This window comes from Athene noctua, chromosome 5, assembly GCF_965140245.1.
Source record: "Athene noctua chromosome 5, bAthNoc1.hap1.1, whole genome shotgun sequence".
Classification (NCBI taxonomy): domain Eukaryota; kingdom Metazoa; phylum Chordata; class Aves; order Strigiformes; family Strigidae; genus Athene; species Athene noctua.
In genome coordinates this window covers 31200152-31220925 of record NC_134041.1, presented here as the reverse complement: position 1 = coordinate 31220925, position 20774 = coordinate 31200152, and the positions used below count along the sequence as shown (strand labels likewise).

General features: G+C 45.9%; 1 protein-coding gene across 2 annotated transcripts in view; it reads right to left on the bottom strand.

Annotated features, from left to right (window-relative positions):
• Positions 1-15206, bottom strand: part of ACBD6 (acyl-CoA binding domain containing 6) — an 88309-nt gene extending 73103 nt beyond the window's left edge. The window contains exons 1-3 of one of the 2 annotated variants that reach the window (XM_074906937.1): positions 14966-15206; positions 8475-8539; positions 7851-7947 (exon numbers count right to left, since the gene is read on the bottom strand). In XM_074906937.1, coding sequence (XP_074763038.1) covers positions 7851-7947; positions 8475-8539; positions 14966-15157 — 354 coding nt within the window. In that variant the 5' untranslated portion in view covers positions 15158-15206. The remainder of the gene's footprint in view (positions 1-7850; positions 7948-8474; positions 8540-14965) is intronic. The other variant, XM_074906936.1, reaches the window with a different exon arrangement.
• Between the last annotated feature and the right edge of the window lie 5568 nt (positions 15207-20774).

Below are 20774 nucleotides of genomic sequence, written 5' to 3'. Positions count from 1 at the left end.
GGCCTGCACTGCCCATGAGCCTGTGCTGCTTTGAAAACCAGCAAGTATTAAGTAGGAAACAGAACATGATCTGCTGCTCAGAGCGTAACAGTCTATACAACAAAGCAGGTAAGCAACAACTACCTTCTACTTGGTTTGCCAGAGCTGAGCTATCTTGCACGGAATAAAATTGATAAACAGTTACATGTGCAAAGACAGCGACAAGAAAGGTAGCAAATAACCTACAGACAGCTTTGTTTACGAGTAGAACCTATATCAAGTACTTAAAGCATCAGCACACTTTCCTCATGAGAAGGTACAGAGGAGCAAAGGATACAACACTACCCACCCTTATTGCAGAAGAACAGGGAAATTTAGTTCATGTTTGTAGTGTGATATTTTACTGTCTTACACAATGGGAACAAGAAAACATCTCCGTATTAGTATGAAAAATTGGTTCTGAAAGCACGCTCCAGAAGTTAAATGCTCAAGGCCTAACCTGTGCAGGTAATAAACTGCCATTTTTCCAACTTGAATAAAATAAGGTGGGTCACTGTCTGCATGTATAAGGAAAGTGTACACAAACATCGAGTTTTTGTTAGTCATGCACCTCACAGATTACTCCCTCCAGCAGGAAGGCTGCAGCTACTACTGACTCCACTTGCATACTAGAGACTGTCCCTCGCACAGCTGGCAAAAGGCATCAGGGCAGAAGAATCCCTCTGTGTGTTAAGATCTAAGCCCTCTCAGGATGTATATCAAATCATCACACACCCCAGGGTGGTTCACAAAAAAACCCCAACTCTGCAGCTTGCAAGGCTACATAAACCCAGAGGATATTGCAGTCTTACGTGCCCCAAAGCCAGAAGCCTGGGGTGGATGAGTTTTTGCGGTCTGTTCTTAGTTTCTAGTGCTGCCTTTTCTGTTAAAAGAATAAAAAAACCAGGTATGCTTTTTTTGATGTTGGTGGTTTGGGGTTTTTGTGGTTTTGGGGGTTTGTTTTGTTTTGGTTTTTTAAAGTGGAAGAGCCTGATTAGAGTTTATGGAGGAAGTAAATCACTGAGACAATTCAATGTGGTCATCCATTGAAATAGCTTTCAAAATACACTGCAAATAGTGCAGTTTTTGGCATTTAGTTACAGTTTTTATTCTTAATTATTAACATTTGGGTAAAACCAAACAAAAAGCCAAACACAAAATTCACTGAGGGTGAACTGACACCCAAGGATGTATAAAAACCCAGAAAGAAAGGGGAGTAGTGAAGAGCAAAGATGCTGGCAGCACTGCTGCGCAGCTCCCAGGAACATAGGAGGCTCCTCTCCCCAGCATGCGGCATTAGCACAGCACAGGAAGGCAAGCTTTAAGCAGCACAGACATAATTCGATTAGTCCCCACTTTACACAACACAATTAAATTGCTTTTATACTACAAAAGAAATAAAGTCACTATTTTCAAAGGTTTTGACCTTGCAGTACAGCAAGCCATAAATGGAGATGTTTACCCAAAGTAAACTGCACCGCAGGTATGTGAATACACTGCTGCTCCGACAGGCAGAGACCCAGACAGGGCTTCTTCCTTCCTGCTCTTTCCATCCCCCTTGTAATCCTGCCCATGCCACTCTGCTGCTCTCTCCCAACCACAAAAGGTGGCTGCCTGGACAGATTATCAAAGGAGACATCTGTTTGAGTGAGAGACAAAACAGGAAAACATGATGGGTGCACTCATTTTGTTTACAGACCGCAGTTTTTTCTAATGCATTTCTTAATTTCCAGCCTGCAGTACTAACCAAGAAATCCACAGATTTCAGCCTGAAACTACTGTATGATTTACCATTCACTAGTATAATTCTTAGAAGTTGACAAAACATAAAACCTGTAAATGGCAAAAGAGCAAAGCTTCTTGATACAGACAAACAGGCCAGATTTCAGCAATGAGTGCAAATTTAAGAAAAATGTAGGTTTGGATTTCCAAATGCCTGTTTTAATGTCACTGGATACACAGTTTGAATTTGAGTCACTACAGAAATTTTAAGTTGCCTTAGAGATCCTACTTAAATACAAGAGGCTCATCAATTTAAATCCATCAAAATATTTCCGTAACACCTGGTGCAACCTGCAAAAAGCATACATACAAACTCAGCTCCTCTGCAAATCTGGAAACTGTTTCTCCTCCTTGTCACTGTATCCTCGAACAGCAAACTCTCTTTTCCATATTTTAGTTTCAACTTGCTTGTTGCATTTAAACTGCGATAGAGAAAGGTTATTTCAACAGGAGGAAGGGGGGGTTGGAGCCCAGCCCTGTGCACAGGGTAACTGGCCACCCACCTTGTCAAATATTGCCCCCTGCAGCACCTCCTGCAAAAACACCCGCTGGCCACTGGACAAACCAATTGCTTTATTCCTGCAGGTTTTCCGTCTTACTGGACCACTCTGAGCCTGCAGTAATAGTGCATTTGTTATTTTATTCATTCTTAAGTTTTTCTTTCTCATGAGACTGACTGTCTGTTCCCCAGGGGTCCTCTCCTGGTTGCTCCAAACACTATGACTCCGTGCTCCCACACCAACACAGAGGTATTTTACTTCTATTGACTACTTGGTCCAGAGTACAGAGGACTAAATTCTCCTCTACTCAAACAAGGCACAGAACAGTAGTTGAAAAATCACGGGCAGCTTTCTCCCCTGCAAACATCAGCACTGGAATTTCAAACCCTTAAGAGATTAAAAAGATGTTTGGTGAATGTCTGTTTTCTTTGAACTCAAGCTCTGTTCCTGCTTTGCCTTAGAGACGTGTCTCTGCTCCTCAGAGGCTCCTAGTATGCAACTTTCCTCATTACACAGCAGAAATCTTCCTAAGTGCATTATTGGTGAAGTCGAGTCAAACAAGTTAAAATGCCAATTTTGTTTTAAAATATAGAAATAGAAAATCATTAAGTCCTCCTGCAAGTTTCAGCAGTCAAAGGAAATAGAAGGAAGGCCTCTAAGTGTTTGGGGAAGGATGCCACTGAAGTTAGTGACAATGTGTTGGGATTGGAACCGGTAAATGTGCAATATAAGAAATAGGAAAAGGAAATATTTAGAACCAAGACAAGCCAAAACTGCAATCAGCAAATGGAAGGCTAAAACTGATGAGCAAATCTGGATGCTCTTTTTATTATTTATTTTTATTGTTTAAGCTGTGCCATATAACCATCTTGTTACAAGAAACAATCAATAACAGCTCCTAACCACGTCACTGCAGCGTTGTGAACACACCTCCACCCACGTCCCTTGTGACATGAACTCAGCTGAAGAGATGTGTACAATGCTGCTGAGCAAAAGAGGTGCTGTCCCGCTCCTGCCTCTGGATGGTAAGTGCCTGCGGACAAAAACTCTCACATCAACCTGAGCTTTGAAAAATCTGGCTGCTTAAAACCAATGGGGATTTGTAATACCAAATACATGACAAAGACTAAAATTTTAGAGCGTATGGGGGAACGGAAATACAGCCACTAAGACTGTCTCAAAAACTGCAAGTGCTAGAAGTGCCCAATTATACAGCAGAGACAATGGTGTACACGAGAACAAAGTCATTGCATCAAGACGTAACACAAGCAGCTGGTGAAGGTGAGCCTCCCTAAAACACGAAATCCACTGCTGAGCTGCAAGACAGCACCACAACAGTGGGTACTGCAAAGCCACAGCCTGTGAGGGGCCAGAGGGATGAGCATGCATAGGTGATAAGCTGTAGGTGGCTGCAGGGAGAGCAGCTGGACATCATTGCCAAACTCTCATGCACATCAGCAAAGGCCACCGAAAGCAACACGTCATTTGCTGCCAGTAAAGCAGAGAGACCACAGGTAAATGTGAGAAGCAAAGCAGCCAGGACACATGTATCTCTGAAGGACCCAAAGCAATGGAATGTGTTGACAGCATAAAACATTTCTGTTTAAGGATAGAGGATGCAAAAGAATTCCTTCATAAATTATTCTCTGTTCTGGAGCAAGAGTGAATAGACTTGAAGGACAGGTGATGTCTCTGAAATATGCAAATAGAGCTGAGCTGGTCCAAGCAATTACCTTTCCACTGCCTGGAACTTCAGATTGAAAGGAATGACTCACAAGAACAAGAAACAAGAGATGCACTAAAAGGTAGAAGATGACGAAGAAAGAATGCATCAAGAGAAGAATATAGACAAGCATGGAAAAGTATAGTCCTGACCTCCTACTAGCAGCTGCTCTTGGGAAAAGGAACAAAACAACCCACAATGCAAAACACAGTAAGACCCACGCCAACATAAGAAGACCTAACTGCAAAGCATCCAGGCAATTGTGATTGTCAGTTCTAGACTTCTGGGTTCCACATAAATACAGCAAGGACATTCCTGCAGTTTTATAAAAGTAAAGACAGTGGATGTCACCTCAATATCCTTTAGATTATCTGCTATTTTAAAGATTTCCTAGCAAACAAAATTGCTATATGTTCATTTATTTCCAGGTTATAGACAAAGCTCTGAAAGAAAAGATGAGGTATGACTATCAAACAACCTGCTCGCAGCAAGGGTGAAGAAGAAACTAAAACACATTGGAAATAGCCATGGAGATGAGGCAACAGATGTGTGTCTACTGTCAAAAGTGGCATACCAGCTTCACAGAGCAGGGCACTCAGAGCAGTGCCACTCCCTGTCCACATTCAGTTGTCTAATAAAGTGCAGGTACTCCAAACCACTGTGCAGGAAGCAACAGGTCAGATTTTGGTTGCTACTGGTGTTCTCATTGCTTCTGAACACAAATCCAGGGTGTTTCCACCGCATCAGAATGTTTTTGTTTTTGTTTTTTTTCCCATCCAAACCAAGCTAAGATTGCTAAATTATAGCAGTTACAGTCTGATGCTGAAGATACAGAAACTGCAAAGTCAATATTAAAGAATGAATCGGTGAAGAATCAAGAAAAAGGAATGTAGAAGTGGATCTATTTGGACTCCATAAGAAATACTGCATTTAGTTCTGTTCTATTTATTAAGAGAAATACTGACAGCCTGAAAGCTGCAGAACAGCAGCAAACCTCCTAAGAAAAAATTAACCTATGAAAAAGATAAGGTGTTTCTTCTAAGTTTTAAATTTTGCATATTTAGTACTAAAGGATCAAGACATAAAAACGCTTTGCAAAAATATGACAACAGGAGACTGAGGAGGATTTAAGATAACACACAAGACCAACCTGAAGGGATGAGATGAACCCTCAAAGAGAAAATACATAGATAATATTGAAAAAGCTTTACAATAGTAAAATTCATGAAGCTGCACAATGAGAAATTCAACACTGTTTTATTGTAATTACTGTTTATGATTCACAGTGATCTGAAGGCTGAACTTTTCAAATTTGTACCAAGCACTTTATTCTGCTTTTAACTAAATACTAGGAGTATTTCATTCATGATCTACTGAACATAACAAAAATTCAAAGGAACCCAGCAGATAAGCACGTAAAGAAGACACAGTGACAGTGATGAAGAACCTTGTAATGTACCCACAGATCTCTTCTATAAATCCAATTTGAGATTTGAAGACTCAAATAGCTATTTTATCTCCATCCCCTGACACATGCATCTCCATCATTTTAAAGAACAGAGCTCCCTCTCGTGGCTCCAGAAGGTGGATTGGGGGGGGGGGGGGGGGGGGGGATAAAAAAAAAAAAAAAAAAAAAAAGAGTACAGAGAACTATGAGACAGATCAGAGTGAGAGGACTCCTGATAGCATTTTGGTCATATAAAAGTGGAGTTAAAAGGAAGATGTAGTAGAAAGGACGGGTGATTTCTTTTAAATAAAGCAATGCCACCTGTACTTTAATGCTAACTTCTAAATTACATTCTCTGCTAATGTAACTTCCTCTGCTAGGCCTTTCTGCACCAGAAGACATACCTTCAATGTAAAGCACTCAGATCTCTTGAGACTAGCTCAGCCATAAGCAAGGCACAGGAAGAGGAAAGAGTCAGGACAAGAAACCTCTTGTGTAGTGGTGCAGGGACAGCAAACCAGCCAACACCCTACAGATTTTCTTCAGCATTATAGCTCCGTGCCCTGAGACCACACAGAGGAAAAAAATAATTGGCTTCAAAAAGCCAGGGAATATATGCATAGTTACATGAGTGAGAGAAAAGTACCTATTGAAATACTACAACAAAAGCAGCTAAAGAAAGAGAAATCACATTTTTTTAAACCACTCCGTCAACTCAGTCCTGCCACCTTCACAGAAACTTCTGTTCAAGCTCCAGCATCGCTATTCTCCCTGCAAGCCCACATTTCTTGTATCAACTGTTCAAAAAGGGAGGACAGAGGAACGCACGAATGTGCAAACACGCTGGTGCAACGGCATTACCCAGCATGGTCTAGTTTCTGCTGAGTCCTGGGGACAGGCTTATGCAAGGACTGCAATGGGAAGAAACAGGCTCACAGGCATTCATTTCTCAGCTTAGGGCAAGAGGTGAGGAGCAGTGCTGCAAACCATTCTTTGTTTGTTATACGGCTTCTTTAAAAATATATTTTAACAAACTAACAGATTATTCCAGTTTCCTAGCTGACAGTTTTGTAACCTGAAGGTCACACCTGTGACAATAAGTATATCTCTGAGGCAAGAAAGTGAAGGGAGTACCCAAAGCTAAGCTTGTCACCATGCATGAGAAGTCTAAATGAACAGAAGCTCTACTAATAAAAATTCAGGAAAGTGTGGGGTGTTATGGTTTTTTGGGTTTTGGTGGTGGTTTTTTTTTCCATTGTTTAATGAGTATTCATGTTTCACTTTACTAAACACTTTCTTCATTCAGGATCATCCATGGATTATTTGTAAATTATTTTATTTCTGTATAAGAATTTTAGATTGAACAAGAATTTACACAGCATGCAGCTAGCTTTTGCTAACTGCACTTCACAGCATACTGCTAACTGCACAGCATATAAAACTATTTTCCCCAAGGCCATTAAAAAGGGTTTCCTCTAAATGACAGTATTTCTCTGCTGCAAAAACAAGATCAACACCATGAAACATGAATGAGTAAGAAAAAACAATTACTCTTAAATCTCCAGATCAGCATCAGAAAACAACTGAGAATCAAATTCTTGATCCAGAGGCTTGTGCTCAACATAAGATTTTGCTTCCGACCAAGTGCAGGACCAAAAAATAATCCATTTCCTACCGTGAAAAGAAATTACCATGCCTTCAGCATTTTTGCTGTTAGTGAAATATCTCCAATCAAAGGTAATACTTTTTCTAAAGAGCAATCCTCTTTAAAAATTATATAAAAATCAGTCTATAAACAGGGAGATACCTTTAAATATTCAATCAAGTAATAAACCTGGCAGATGAAAGACCGATTAATTAAAATGACAGTACATTCTCCCCATAACACACACATACAGGACTTACAAATACACTTGTTATGTTGGAATACCTAATCATAATCAGATTTGGTAATTTGCTGCATCGAAACAAAAAGGAAACATTTTTAGAATTGATCATGCTGTTCATGTCACTTTCATGGAGATTACTTTGTATTGATCAACATTTAAATAGTAGTCGAAAAAAGAAAGATGAGAAAAGGATAAAAAGTATCTTTACATGCTAAATACAGCATGAACCAATGAAAGCAAAATAAATTAGATCACTCCAGTCAAGCCAACCCTGTGCATGAGCTCACTCTAATGAGGATAATTATGAATGAGATGGGCCTTCATGTTTCAGTCATAACAAAAGGAGAGTTTTAAAAATGAATTTAGACTTTAATCTGCTCAAAATGAAGTTTGCCATGCAGCAATTAAAATCTGTATAAAGCCAAACCATTGTCAGCTTTACAAAGACAAATACCAATTTGTTTTCTGAACAGTATTTTCCTGTTTCCTACCTGTGGATTCCAACTGGGGTCCAGTTTTTTCACTGTAGCAACATATTCCTGCATAGCTTGATGAGGGCTGGTATCTCCCAGGGCTTTCCAAGCCTCCCTAGGAAAGACATCAAAACATCAGCAAGCTACTTGAAGACAGCACACTGTTTTTACAGTGTCATCAGTGGAACATAGTGAACAGATTCATCTAAATACTTTCAGGGGGTGCAAAGCCTTTTTTCATTCAGTTTGAAATGGTCAACTTTTCTCTGAAGCCATGAATGGCCACTGTCAGTGCAGCACTCCACTGTGAAAGGATCTTTCAGGGGATCCTGATCCAGGCTGAAGCATAGTTTGTGTTCACAAAGTAAAGCTGTTTGTAAAGCTATAGCTATTTTCACAAAATTTTTGTTGTATACAGGCTAATTCTGGATGAACAAGGTAAATACAGGAATCTGGTATTTCAGGTCTGCATCAGGCAGAGCAGCAAACGTTTCTTTATCAAGCAAAAGATTTTAAAGACAGTTCAGTGGCAGACTCTCAAGAGTTGACACCCTCTAGATCCATAATCCGTCAGCAGATGAGACAAGACGCAACAAAAAGCAGAGCCAGAAATTCCTAGGAATTACAAGGATTTCATCTTACCATTTCTGCTTTCCCTCAAAATCAAAGAAGCTTGGCTTGGGAGTGTTACAGGTTCCAAATTTTACCTAAAGAAAAGAAATTTCCTTCTGTTAGAACAAAGCAAATGGAAGGGGACTTGCCTAAACAAATATTGTGTTCTGATGGTTTCAGTGTAATTTTGTTCTTACGACAGAAGACAGGTTTTTGAGGGAAAGAACCGATACAACTCAATCCCATCTTACCCTCATTTTAGATCTCTCGCAGTTATTAGCGCCTCTGCACCCCTGTGTTTTCTTTGCGTGATGCAAGGGAAGCAATTTTGTTATGCAGCTCATTTCTTCTGCATGCATTACCCAACAGGGATAACCAGCAAGTGATTTCTCACTTAATGTTATGTTTATTACCCAGCCAAATGCCTCATCCTCCACCAGTATCAAAAAAAAATCTGTTGATTAGGGTTTCTACAGAGATGATTATTCATTAAGGCTGAAATTCACCTCCTTCTGCAGAAAACTCGAGAGAACAGACTTTTTAAATTATTTTCAAGGTTCTCTGGAAGGCAAGGGTACAAACTCAGAGTAAAGGAATGCCAAGCAGCTTCTGAATTTGCTCTGAGGCATCCCCCTGCATAGGAAGCACTGAATGAGAGACAAGTCAAGGCCTGAGTGCCAGAGGTGAACCAGTCTGTCACAAGCACACCAGAAATTAAAATGTGGGGGGAGAAATAAGAAACACGAGGAAACAGGGGAATGAGCCAGAATTGGTGGACAGATATAGGGAAAAACAAAATAATCTTACAGCCACTGTAAAACGGACTCGGTGCCAGTGGGATTCAAGCAGTTTTCCATAGGGTGGTGTACTGATGGGACAGATACAAAGCCCTTCCTCTCGCTGCAGCGAAGCCTAGCAGCCATAGCTCATCTGTAAACTCACCCACAAAGGGGGACACAGAGGACTGACAGAGGCATCACCTGCCCAGGACTCCAAAGGCACAACCACGTTCCTGCGATGAAGCCAGCCAACGCTGACAATTGTCTCTAGAACAGAGCAATTAGCAGGTTGAGATTTGCGTAACAGATATTTTCTTGAAGTCAGCTCAGGAGAATGTGTAAGTGAATGTGTCTCTGTCCTTGTACGGAAGAGCAAGGGAATATGGGTCAGGACCCAAGAGATCTGGCTGTTATCAGTGCCTCTTTCTCACAGAAAATAAAGCCCCTTGCGCACAGGTGTCACTGGCCAAATTAATCTAATTGAAATGAAAATATTGTGATAGGGATTTACACAAAACACAGGGTTTTGGGGTTTTCTGTTTGGTTGGTTTTTTGCCTTTTTTAAATGAAAGTGCTGTATATCCCACAGGGATGGTGGATGAAAGACTATAGGAAGCCAGAGCAGAACCACAGCTCCACATGCAACAGCCCCTGGGAAGCAGTTATTGCATCAAGTCCTCCTAACACAGGGCACAGCCCCGTGCAAAGAAAGCCCAGCACAGATGGGGGATTTAATCGGACCCCAGGGAGGGAACACGGGGATGTTCTGGAGGTGGGCAAAGGCTGCTGGTTGAACATTTTGTTAGCCAAGCAAAACTTAAACTGCATTCATCAAATGTTTTATGAAATATGCTCAAGTGTTCAGGCAGGTGAAGTGCTTAAATCAACTAACAATTCTTCACCTTAACAGGGTGGAGATTTTATGCTGAGGATGGAATCATTAATCAGGCTTTAAAGAGAGCATGCCCATGCTGAGAGATATTTATTAGTTACACTATGTTTTCATTTAAAGTGTTAGAGGATATGAGTGACTAACTGAAATTAATTTTCTGTACATCTGACTGTCTCCCAGTGAGCAATTAATTCAAATTAGAACATCTTAGCTGGCCTTTAAAGCAACATATCGCATTTCATGGAGAAACACGAGAAAGAGCTAGCAACGGTTAAGTCCTATAATAAATCAGTCAGGATTCACATAGTGTAAATGTTTTCTCGCGTGCTCAGAGGTGGATTGGACCACTTGTTTTAAAAAGCAAAACAAACATGGAAATAAAATGCAAATTCATTACCTGTATGGAAAATGCCTGCTTGGCAATTCTTTAGTTCAACATCTAACCTGCAAAAATTGGCCAAGTTGGATAAAAAAATATGTTTAATATTAATTTTCCACTGCCATCATCAAAACACAGCAGCAGTTTCCTCTCTTTAGATTTGGCATTCAAAGTCAGTTCTAGTGTCAGGAAAGACTGTTAGTAACATTGATAGTAATACAAATCAAGGAACAGTAGTTAAATTTCATCCATCAAGAGGGGAAAAAAGTGCACTTGTGCCCTGTTTGCTATTTTAAGATATATTAAAAAGCCTTGCAGTGGTTTTGTTGGAAAGAAGAAAATAAAGGTTTTGGCTTCCCTCTTTTTGCTGCAAGACTCCATAATGCATCAGAAACCAACCAGGAATGTAACATTAGAGAGGACCTGAGCCTGACAGCTGAGCAAGAGGAGCTTTAGCTAAATATGCCAATGCTGACGAATACTGGGGGCAAAATTTTGTGAAGAACTCTGTCCTGATGCTATTTCCCTGAAGGACCTCAAAAGCTGTTTTTCTCCATAATCAGCAGAACGACAAGAGCCTGTATTAGTATTTCAAGTCAAGAGTTTCTCATTCTGTGTCCACAAAATAATTACTGATGGTCTCCAGGGGGCTGACTGGTCACTTGATGCTTAGCTCTCCTCATCTACAGTTCATCAGCTGCATTAAAAAAAGAAGACAGCTAGAATGCATTAAATACTTTCCTAGTATTGCTTCTGCATGCAGAGTCGTCTCCAGGCATTATACTCATGAATTGTACAAAGATGACCCAGGCAGCTCCAAATAGGAAGTGTCTGCAGACATTTCCATTTGTGGCCAAAATGGAAATTTAGAAACCTTGGATAAAATCCTCCATCTGAGAGCTGAAGGTCACAACATTCAGAAGAGTGCTCAGATAGACAGATACTCAGAGACAGGTTAGCACTGCATACCCATCCCATACAACTTCAGCTGCTGGTCCAGACTGGGAGAAATCTTGAGATCCTCCTTACACCTTACTCCACAACTGATCTCCAATCCTCCTCGTCCCAGTGGTAGTGGCAAAATGGCTCTTTGCTAATTTTTCAATTAATACATTTATACAGCAGGGAGTTCCAGACAAATATTCTTACCTGACTGTAAATCTTGTAATATGAATCATACTTGCGGCCTACAGCTACGGAGTAGTAAGAAGAACTGAACCTACCTCTGTGGTCAGGAGGACTAAAAACTGTAAGCAGGATTTCTAACTGTACATGGGCCAAGTAAGCTGAATTTCTTTGGCGAGACAGGAATTTCTGCCTGTTCCTGCCTAAAGCTCTGCCCCATTAGCCTGGTCCAACCCGTGGGAAAGCCCTGTACTCAAGTGACTGAAAGTGGAGTGTAGAGAAGAACAAGCAAACACCATCCACAGAAGGCGAGGGGTCCTAGCCCTGATGACCAAGGGGCTGTATGTCCCAGAGAGACTGACACTGGTAACACCGAGTCAGTGCCATCCCACTGCTCTGTGCAACAGGAAGCTGCAGGCAGAAACCCCCAAGTTCGGGCAAATTTGTGGCATCGTGTTCTACAACATTTGAAAGATGTCATGCAAAAATGGGATTATATTCTTGAGCCTACAGTGAGAGACAGCATAAGCCCTGTTTTGCCAAGGGCACGGGGTTTCCAGCTTGCTGCACTTCTCAGCGTTTACTTAAGCACTGGTACATCCTCCTGGCAGGGCAGTTTTTTCAGTCCGATCATTTCCAGCAAGTTCTAGATTCTTTCCCGTCTCCCAGTGATGACTGCTACATTGGTCTTCATCATAGTTTCTGAACCTCAGTTCTTCACCTCCTCAACACAGCAGGCAAGTGCTGTCTTTACTTCACCACTACAGACTCAAGGCACAGATGAGTGATTTGCCCAAAGCCACACAGAAAATGGAGGGAGAAATCAGTCCCAGTCCAGAGCCCTGCCAACTAGTCTGTTCCTCCTCCTGTTCTGGGGCAGAGTCGTAAACTCAGCAACATCTTCTAAAAACCTCACTGGAGATGACAACTAAGCAATTCCCTTATTTTCAAGTCTCTGACACATAAACAAAATCAGAGAGAAGAGTAATAAAATCCTGAAATGGCCTCCAATAAAAGGTAATAAAATTCCGGGAAAATGCCTATATACCCACACAGTTTGAAATAAATAATATACAGTATTTTAACAGAGAGCTCAGCTGTTACTGTCACCTCTTTTATGATGGTGCTGTATCTTAAATCAAAGCCCTTAGTGACATAAAACACTAAACTGAGGAAAGACAAGGATGCCAAATCAAGGACAGTGGACAGATCTGAGTCAGCACCTTTTGTGCGCTAGCAATACTACTGTCCACCAAAGTAATATATTAGCAGCCCATTATGCATACTGATACGGCTGCTATAATTAAACAGAGAAAACTTGCATTAAGCACTCTCATGATTTAAAGCACAGAACACTGCAAAACTCAAAGTTAGCAGAGGATAATCCTGCAGTGGCTATGCTAGCAAACTTCTCCCATCTCCACCACCAGTGCTACCCTCCCAGGCACTCTGTAACAGAGAAGGCACCTTTCTGGACTGCACTGGGCAGCCAAAGGCACAGAAGCCCAGGAGCCAAGCACAGCCTGAAACCAAGGAGCACAAGGGCACTTGCTGTTGCATCCTGCTTGGACAGGGGCAAGAGGGACAGAGGAGAAGATAGAAGTGCCCTGTTCCCCTCAGCTGAAGGCAACTGGAAATCTGTGCTGACACAAGCGTTACTTATCAGCTTTTCTTGACGTATCAAAACTGTTTCAAAATAGCTTTTGATTTAACTAACTATTAACATTAAACACCTTATTGGTCTTACAGAGCTCACACCAGGAAACCCTCTGGACTCTGTTGACAATCACGAGCTGATATGCAGGTAATGCCTTCCCATTTCCACCTAGGACAGTTACAAAGCATTGCAACAGAGTGAAAAACAAGACGTCATTTGCAACATATCTCCTGAGAATACAGATTAAAAAGCTACAAAAGAGAAAAAAAAAACACCTTTCCTTTCATCTCATCCTAGGCATAGCCTTGATATTCTTAAATGTTCTCCTAGTATTTTTTATTTTTCTACGCTCCTTTTTCTTTAAGAGGGAAAGAGAAACCTGGAAACCTGTTTAAGCACTAGAAAAATCTGAAAACAAAACCTCATGTGACCAAGTCTGCTTTTAATACAATTAATGGTCCACAAAGCACAGCCTAGGAACCACCAGCTTAGAGGATAATTAAACAGTGCATTAAAAAAATGAAAGCACTTATAAGTGGCAGTAGTAGGACAAGGGTATTCCATATGGGAGGAAAACCATGGGGAAAATGTGCATACCCAACTTCAACTATTAATCCAAACGGGTGGGATTCAGTTTTCAAGTCAAGACAGCATCTCTTGCCACAGACCTGAGTCATATTTGTACTTTTACTCTTTAGTCTTCCAGGTGTGACAATACTTACAATAAAGGTGAGGCAATTATTACAGTCGTTTGTATCTTCACTGGTGCTTTTTTGTTTGTTGTAGGTAACTTCCCCCACAGAGGCAGGAAAAAGTGACTTTGTATATTCTCATAGGATGCATTCTATAACTTGCTCAATTCACTGGGACTGAACGGGAAAAAAAGTCACGTTCAACATAACACCTAGAACTAACTAGTTTAGTTTCCCAGCCTTCTCTAAAGTCCTCCACAGAGAGATCTGCACAGGCACATCCTTCATGTGGTCCCATCAAAACCCCAAAGATTTAATGCCCACACACAGGTCAGTGCTGCAGATCCCCAATGTCTGTAATGGGGAGGCAAGCATCAGTGCTAGCCGTGCTCCACAAACAATTCAAACACCTGTCCCAGTGGCCTGATTACCCAGAATATGCAGGGAGCCTGGCAAACACTGGCCAGGCAGCTCTATTTACCAGCCAAAAGTAAATTTACTCCACAAAGCCTCACTGGACACCAGGACAGACCGCCAATTCACTTGGCGACAAAGGCCAAATCCTCCACACCAACACCTGCGTTCACCACGCTGCCCACTGAAGCCAAACCGATGTCCCCGCAGCAGGGGTGAGCAGCATGGCGTCAGGGCTGCCCTCGCCGAGCGAGGGGGAAAGCTGAGGCAGGACGATGAGCGGGATGAAGTTAGCCGGACTCTGTCCTACCAGACTTCATTCACCTTCACCGCCGGTGAAGTGAACTTTGCGCTGGACAGAAAGCTCCCCGCACCCCCTGACATCACTTTTTCCACCTGACATCGCCACGTTCTGTGCAGCAGCCACGCAGGCCCTCGGCCGGCGGCCCCGGGAGAGCCCCAGGCCCGGCCACTCGGGTACCGGCCCACACCCCTGTCCCGCTCCTCGGCCGGCCCCCCACGCCTCGGGGAGTGCCCGGGCTCGGGCCGTGGGTCGGGCCAGGCCGCCCCAGTCCCGCCTCACCTGCTTGTAGCGGGCGTACAGGTAGAGCAGCTGCTCCTTGCTGGCGGCGGGCAGCAGCGCCGGCAGACGCTCGGCCGCTTGCTCGAAGAGCGCGGCCAGGTCGCGGCCCGGCGGCGCCGTCCCCGTCTCCTCGGATCCCGAACTCGCCTCGCCGCCGCTCCCCGCCGCCACCGCCAGCGGGGGCGACGCCATGGCGGCCAGCCGCCCGCCCGGGTCCGCCCGCCGGGCTGCTCCCCCTCATGCCTCGGTACGCGCGGCCAGGCCGCCCGCGGGGAACGCGCGCCGAGCCCGAGAGTTCCGGGGCGGGCGCGGGCCCGACGGCCGCACGTCGGCGAGCAGGAGACGTGGCCCCTAAACTCGGCTTTGGAACCCCTCGCCCGCAGCTCTGCCGATGGTGCTGATTAAACGGAAACATCCAACGAGGGGGCGCCCCGCGCCCCCAAACTTTGTATAACCTTTACCAAACGTGACCCCCCGTCCCCGAGCACCCCGCGCCCCCCTAAACCCCCCTTCGTGCGTGGCCGAGACCCGCGTCCACCGCAGTCCCTTCCCGGAGCCCGGTGCCACGCTCCGGTGGCGGCCGGGCCGGGGGGACTCGCCGCGTCCCCGCCGCCGCTGGAGGGCACTCGCAGGCCGCCCGCGGTTCGGGCCGGGCCGGGCCGGGCGGGCGCGGGCTGGGGGGAGCCCCCGGCCCTGGATGGCGGTCGGGGGGGGCCGGCGGGTGCCGGATGGCAACCAGCATCCTCCCGGGATGCGGGTAAAGGGTAGCGGCCCTGCCCGCCGCCCCGGGGGTCCCGGCCAAGCGCCAGCCCAAAGGCGGTTTATATTTAGCCCGGTATCTACTTTGGGCGGAAAGATTTTCCCCCTCCCTGGCACAGCTGTCGAGTCCATCTCCCTCCTCCACCCCCGGCCTCAGCAAATGGCAGCCCTGAGTCCCCTGGGGAAACCTTGGCCACCTCGGCAGCGTCCAGATCTATTCCTCCTCCGGCCACCCCCCGGGGCCACGCTGCTCCCACCAGCTGGCCGCGTGGTGTGGGGGGCCGCCCCACAGCGTGACCCTAACTTACAGGTGGGCACACTGAGGCGAAGAGGGGCAAGCAGCAAGGCGGGGGTTTGCACTGCGGTTTTAGAGGTCCCTGTCTTACTCCAAAGCACCGGGATGCACTCTCATTCCCCCAGACGCAAGGATGAGGATGAAGGTGCATCCTGTGTGTGATGTGGTACATCCGCACAGCTTCTTGCAGTCTCCCGGCCATGTCCCAGATGCTACAGACAACCTGTGAGCAACACCTCTCCCCATCTTTCCATCCTGGATCTTGCAGGGGGAAAAGCTGTGGAAAAAAGACCTTCCATCAGAGCCAGAAATAAGCTGGCTTTTATTCTCTCACTGCTTTCACAGCCTCACTGGGTGTGAGAAGTTTTACTTAGGGGGTAAAGTAATAAAAAGCCCTAACACAGCCAGGGCAGCGAGCTGGAGCCCCACTGAAGTGCCTGGACATGGCCCTGCAGGGCCACCACCACTTTCCCATCGGGCCACCAAGCCATGGCAATGTCCCCACCCCTGGGCTGTGTGTACAAGAAAGGGGTCAGGGTCCAACCACGGGAGTGTAACTACACCATAGTCCTGCACAGAGCAAGAGGGGACCTCTGCATCCCAGCCTGTATGACAGGGGCAGTGGGGCCCAAGGCTCTGCTCAGTACCAGAGGGGAGATGGACTCGGCTCTGCTGGAGATGGGAGTGTGTCTGAAAGCACCCACTCTGCCTGGGGCTGTCTGCTGAGGGAACAAAGGGTGTCCTGCCAGCAAGTTTGTGTCTCCCGCAGCCTTCCTGCCTGTGCAGGGGGGACAAAGCCCCAACTTGAACCAGGAAGTGGGGGAGGCGGAAACAGCTTGGTTCTGCCACTTGCAAATAAAAAATAATAGCTCCTCTCCAGTGCATGATTAACACCCAGTCTCATAAACAGACCGCGATATTTACAGCGAACTCGTCCTCCTTGCTGCTCTCCACCAGAAGCCGTTCAGCTGTATCCAGCTGGTTGTGTCACCCCGACCAGCTCTCCTCACCATGGGGAAGCATCGCCCGGTCCTAGCCTGCCAGCATTCAGCAAGAGACAGGCAACCGGGCAGGTTGGCAGTATGAAACCCTTTTTGAATAACTTGGAAAAGCAAGTATATATACTTGCAGCAAATTAACTGAAGTGCACAGCCTCCGCACGCTCTTCAGCTTGTCTCCATGGTGGATTTCTTTGCTAGAGCACTTACAGCTCCTGCTAGATCTCTCACTTTTTCCTTGCCTTTTTTTTAAAGAGAGACTTCACCAAGGGCCTGATCCTTCCTTCCACCCCCTCACTTTGGCAGGCGTGGGAGCAGGTTTGATGCAAGGCACCCATGGAGATTTTAGGAGACTGGCATGGAAACACTGAGGATGGGGATGCTGAGCTCAGACACACTGAGCCTGCTCTGCGGGATGATGTTTAGTTAGTTGCTGGTCCCCAGCAGCCTGGGAGAGGGCAGGACCGGGGCTTGGGGGGTGCCAATGCTGATGACCTTCTGCCTGACACATCAACCACCCCCTGCAAACATGAAGAGGCGCAGGGCTGGGAGAGGCCCAGTCATTCCAGTATGAGCCTGGCCAAATTCAGCCCATTCCCTCAGCCCCTGGCTGCAGAATGCACAGAACCAGAACCATTACAGGCAGAGAGTGGTAAAGAAAATCGTGCAGGGCCCCTGCATGAGCTGTGGATGTGCGTCAGCCCCAGGTCCTGTGCTGGGATCGCAGAGACACAGTAACAGGCTGCAACCAGCAGTGCCGAGCGAAGAAAAAATATCCCTGTATAATTATCATATCAAACCTGCTGGTCATCCTGGAGACCTGTCATTGTGCCTCTGCAGAGGGCAGAGGCCATTGCGCATACCCAGCCAGCCTAAAAGAAACATCTGAAGGGATCCCTGTGAGCTAAGCTATGTTTACTTTTTTTTTTTTTTTTCCCACAACAAAAGGAGAGAGAGGCAATTAAGAGCTGGTTTGTCTGTGGCCTTACATTTTACTGCGGGAGACACCTGTCTACAGAGGAGGAGCAGGCTGCAGGCTGGGGAAGCATGTGCCCTCCCAAGGGCAAGGGGCATCGAGGAGCAGGGGGAGCCTGGGCACGCTCCCCTCCCATAGCATGGCTCCCAGCACACCCCAACACAGCAGGCATTGCTCCCCTCCCATAGCATGGGTCCCAGCACACCCCAACCTCCACTGCGGGAAGAGCTGTGCCTCTCATTAAGAAATGTCCCCTCCTGTCTCCTGAGCTCCTCCAGGTTATCTGTTTCGAGCGTCTTTGTCCCACCACTTTAATCTCCTTTGTCTCCCTCATCACTTCTTCTTGGGAGATTTGCCCCTTGCTCCTGTGCCCCGCAGGCTATCACCTCTTGTATCTGTTCTGTGTTCTGCACCAAGAAGGTCCTTCCACTGCTCTGGTGGCTCCCCAAACCCCATGTTCTATGTGCGGAAAGCAGACCCCAGAGCACAGCCATCTCCCCTCACTGAGCAGAGCCATCACCCTTCCCTGCCTGGACCCGCAGCAGGAGGGCTTGCATGGGGCTTGGGCTGGAGCAGTGTCTGGCTTGTCAGGCAGGGACAGGGCAGCTTGTGCCTGTCTCGAGCTGTGATTTTCACCTGGAATATGGATATTTTACATGTACCCCTACTCACAATACATGTCACGCACCTTGCTCACTTTCGCCCGTGCACTGGGAGAGGGAGGAGGGGAGACAACCACTTTTAGCGGAGAGATGAAAAAACCCTGTTCATTTTTCACCCTGTGCATGTGTCCCCTGTTAGCAAGGCAGAGCAAATGCATACCCTGCTCAATATTTTTTGGAGCCAATAGATGCCGCAGCAGCCAGGAGCCCACAGTGTGTCTGTGAGAGCTGTGCCTGCCCTGTCCCTGACAAGGGAGGTGATTTCCATGAAATGGAAACACAGGCAACGGGAAACCAAAATTCAATTCTGGCTAGGGAAGAAGCTAAACAAAGGGCTGAGGTCTCTGCCACAGCATAAGCAACATCTCCCTCATATGCATCACCTCTGCGAAGTTCAGCTCCACTGCACATTTTACCTGCATTCATTATAGCACCAGGGCTATTTGTTTGTGTATAATAAAGGGGATCTGTGAGAAAAGTGTGTAATTAGCATATCCATCATATAAGTTTTTAAGATATCAATAAAACATCAATTTTCTCCTTCCTGTGCTGTGGTGAATATAAATCAGTAGCCATGATGGAAAAGGAATGCTTAACCCCCCTCAAAAGTGCATAAATCTCCCCTATCCCTGACACATCATTAAACCTCTTGAATGCTGATGGAAAAAGTCCTCTGCCAGGTGCCAAGCACCGCTCCCCAAGCATGCCTGAAGCCTTGCTGGGCAGTGCGGGCAGCAGGCTGGGCTGATATCAACAATAAAGTGGTTACAAAACCATGGCTGGCTGGTGGTTCAAAGGTTGCAGCCGCAGCTGTGCAAATAGTGGATCTTTCCACAGAGAGAAATTTCTTATCACTAAGTCATTTTGGTTTGGGGCAGTAAGCTGAAATTTTGTATGGTATTTTCTTTTCTAAATTCAAATGAAAATCATAAGGAGAAATTTCAATTTGGTTTGACCCACAGTGTTTTGCTTGGTGTGAAACATACACAAAAAGCTTTATTTTTGTTTCACTTTACTCAGCCTCCTGCTCCATCCATCCCCTTTCCCATCTCTTTTCATGCATGTGCAAAAACTTCAGCAGAGCCCTTAGTTTTGAAACAAACACCTAGGTGTTATTGATTGAAAACAGAAAAATAAAAAGCCATTTTTGAAGTGTTGGGGTTTTTAAATTTTTCCCTAATTATGCTAATTGTGAAATTTAGCTCATTTTCGGATGTTTCAGTTCCCCTTGAATTGCACTGAGAAGACAGAGCTGAGGTGCTCAGCGGGAAAGCCCCACTGAGGCTCAGCTGCTGTAGGGCTACCATCTCCAAGTTCCCCTGCCTTTTGCCAGCTCCCCCTTGTCTCACATCTCCATGCAGCAACAGCCAGCAAGTAATGGCTCCGTTTGTCACTGACCTGTCACTGCAAGGCCACAAATGTCCCTCATTTTGTTCTCCATCTCCCCCAGGCAAGTTCAGCTGCCCACCCATCCCCTGCTTGCACCACACCTGGCTCTGCATCCCTCCACTCTTGCACCAGGCACAGGTACCCAGCTCCCAAATCCCCTGGCAGCTCCCCAGCCATCTGTGACATCTCACAGGCAGGGGATTTAGACATAGTGTTGGTAAGATGTGCCTGGCAGTGACTCGCCGGGGATGCTGCTCTCACCTGCAGCCTTCTTTGGCATTATCTGTGGCCACCAGCAGCACTTCTCCTTGGCCAGCACTTGGACCTGCTGTCTGTCTCTGCACAGCCCCAGAGCAATACCCTGTCCTGCCCACAGAGGTGAGCCCCAGCTGATGTGTTCAGTGAACTCTCCTTACTGGGGAGCATCCTACATCCCTCCCCAAACCCTCGTTACCAGGGGTTACTCCCCATCCTACATCCCTCCCTGAAACCCTCCCTAAGCATTGCCCGTGAGCGACAAGGTCCACCAGAGAGGGGATGCAGCTCTGGAAAAACTGCTCCTGCACCCTTCCCCTCTCTTGCCCAGCAAGAAGTGATGGAAGGGAGTGTCTGTAATTGCAGCTGTTAGCAGTAACAATCACGGCACTGCCGTTATAAATGGCTCCAGCATGACTTTTACTTACAGATTTCCCTCACGTGATGCTACAAGTCATGCAAGGAAAAACCTGCA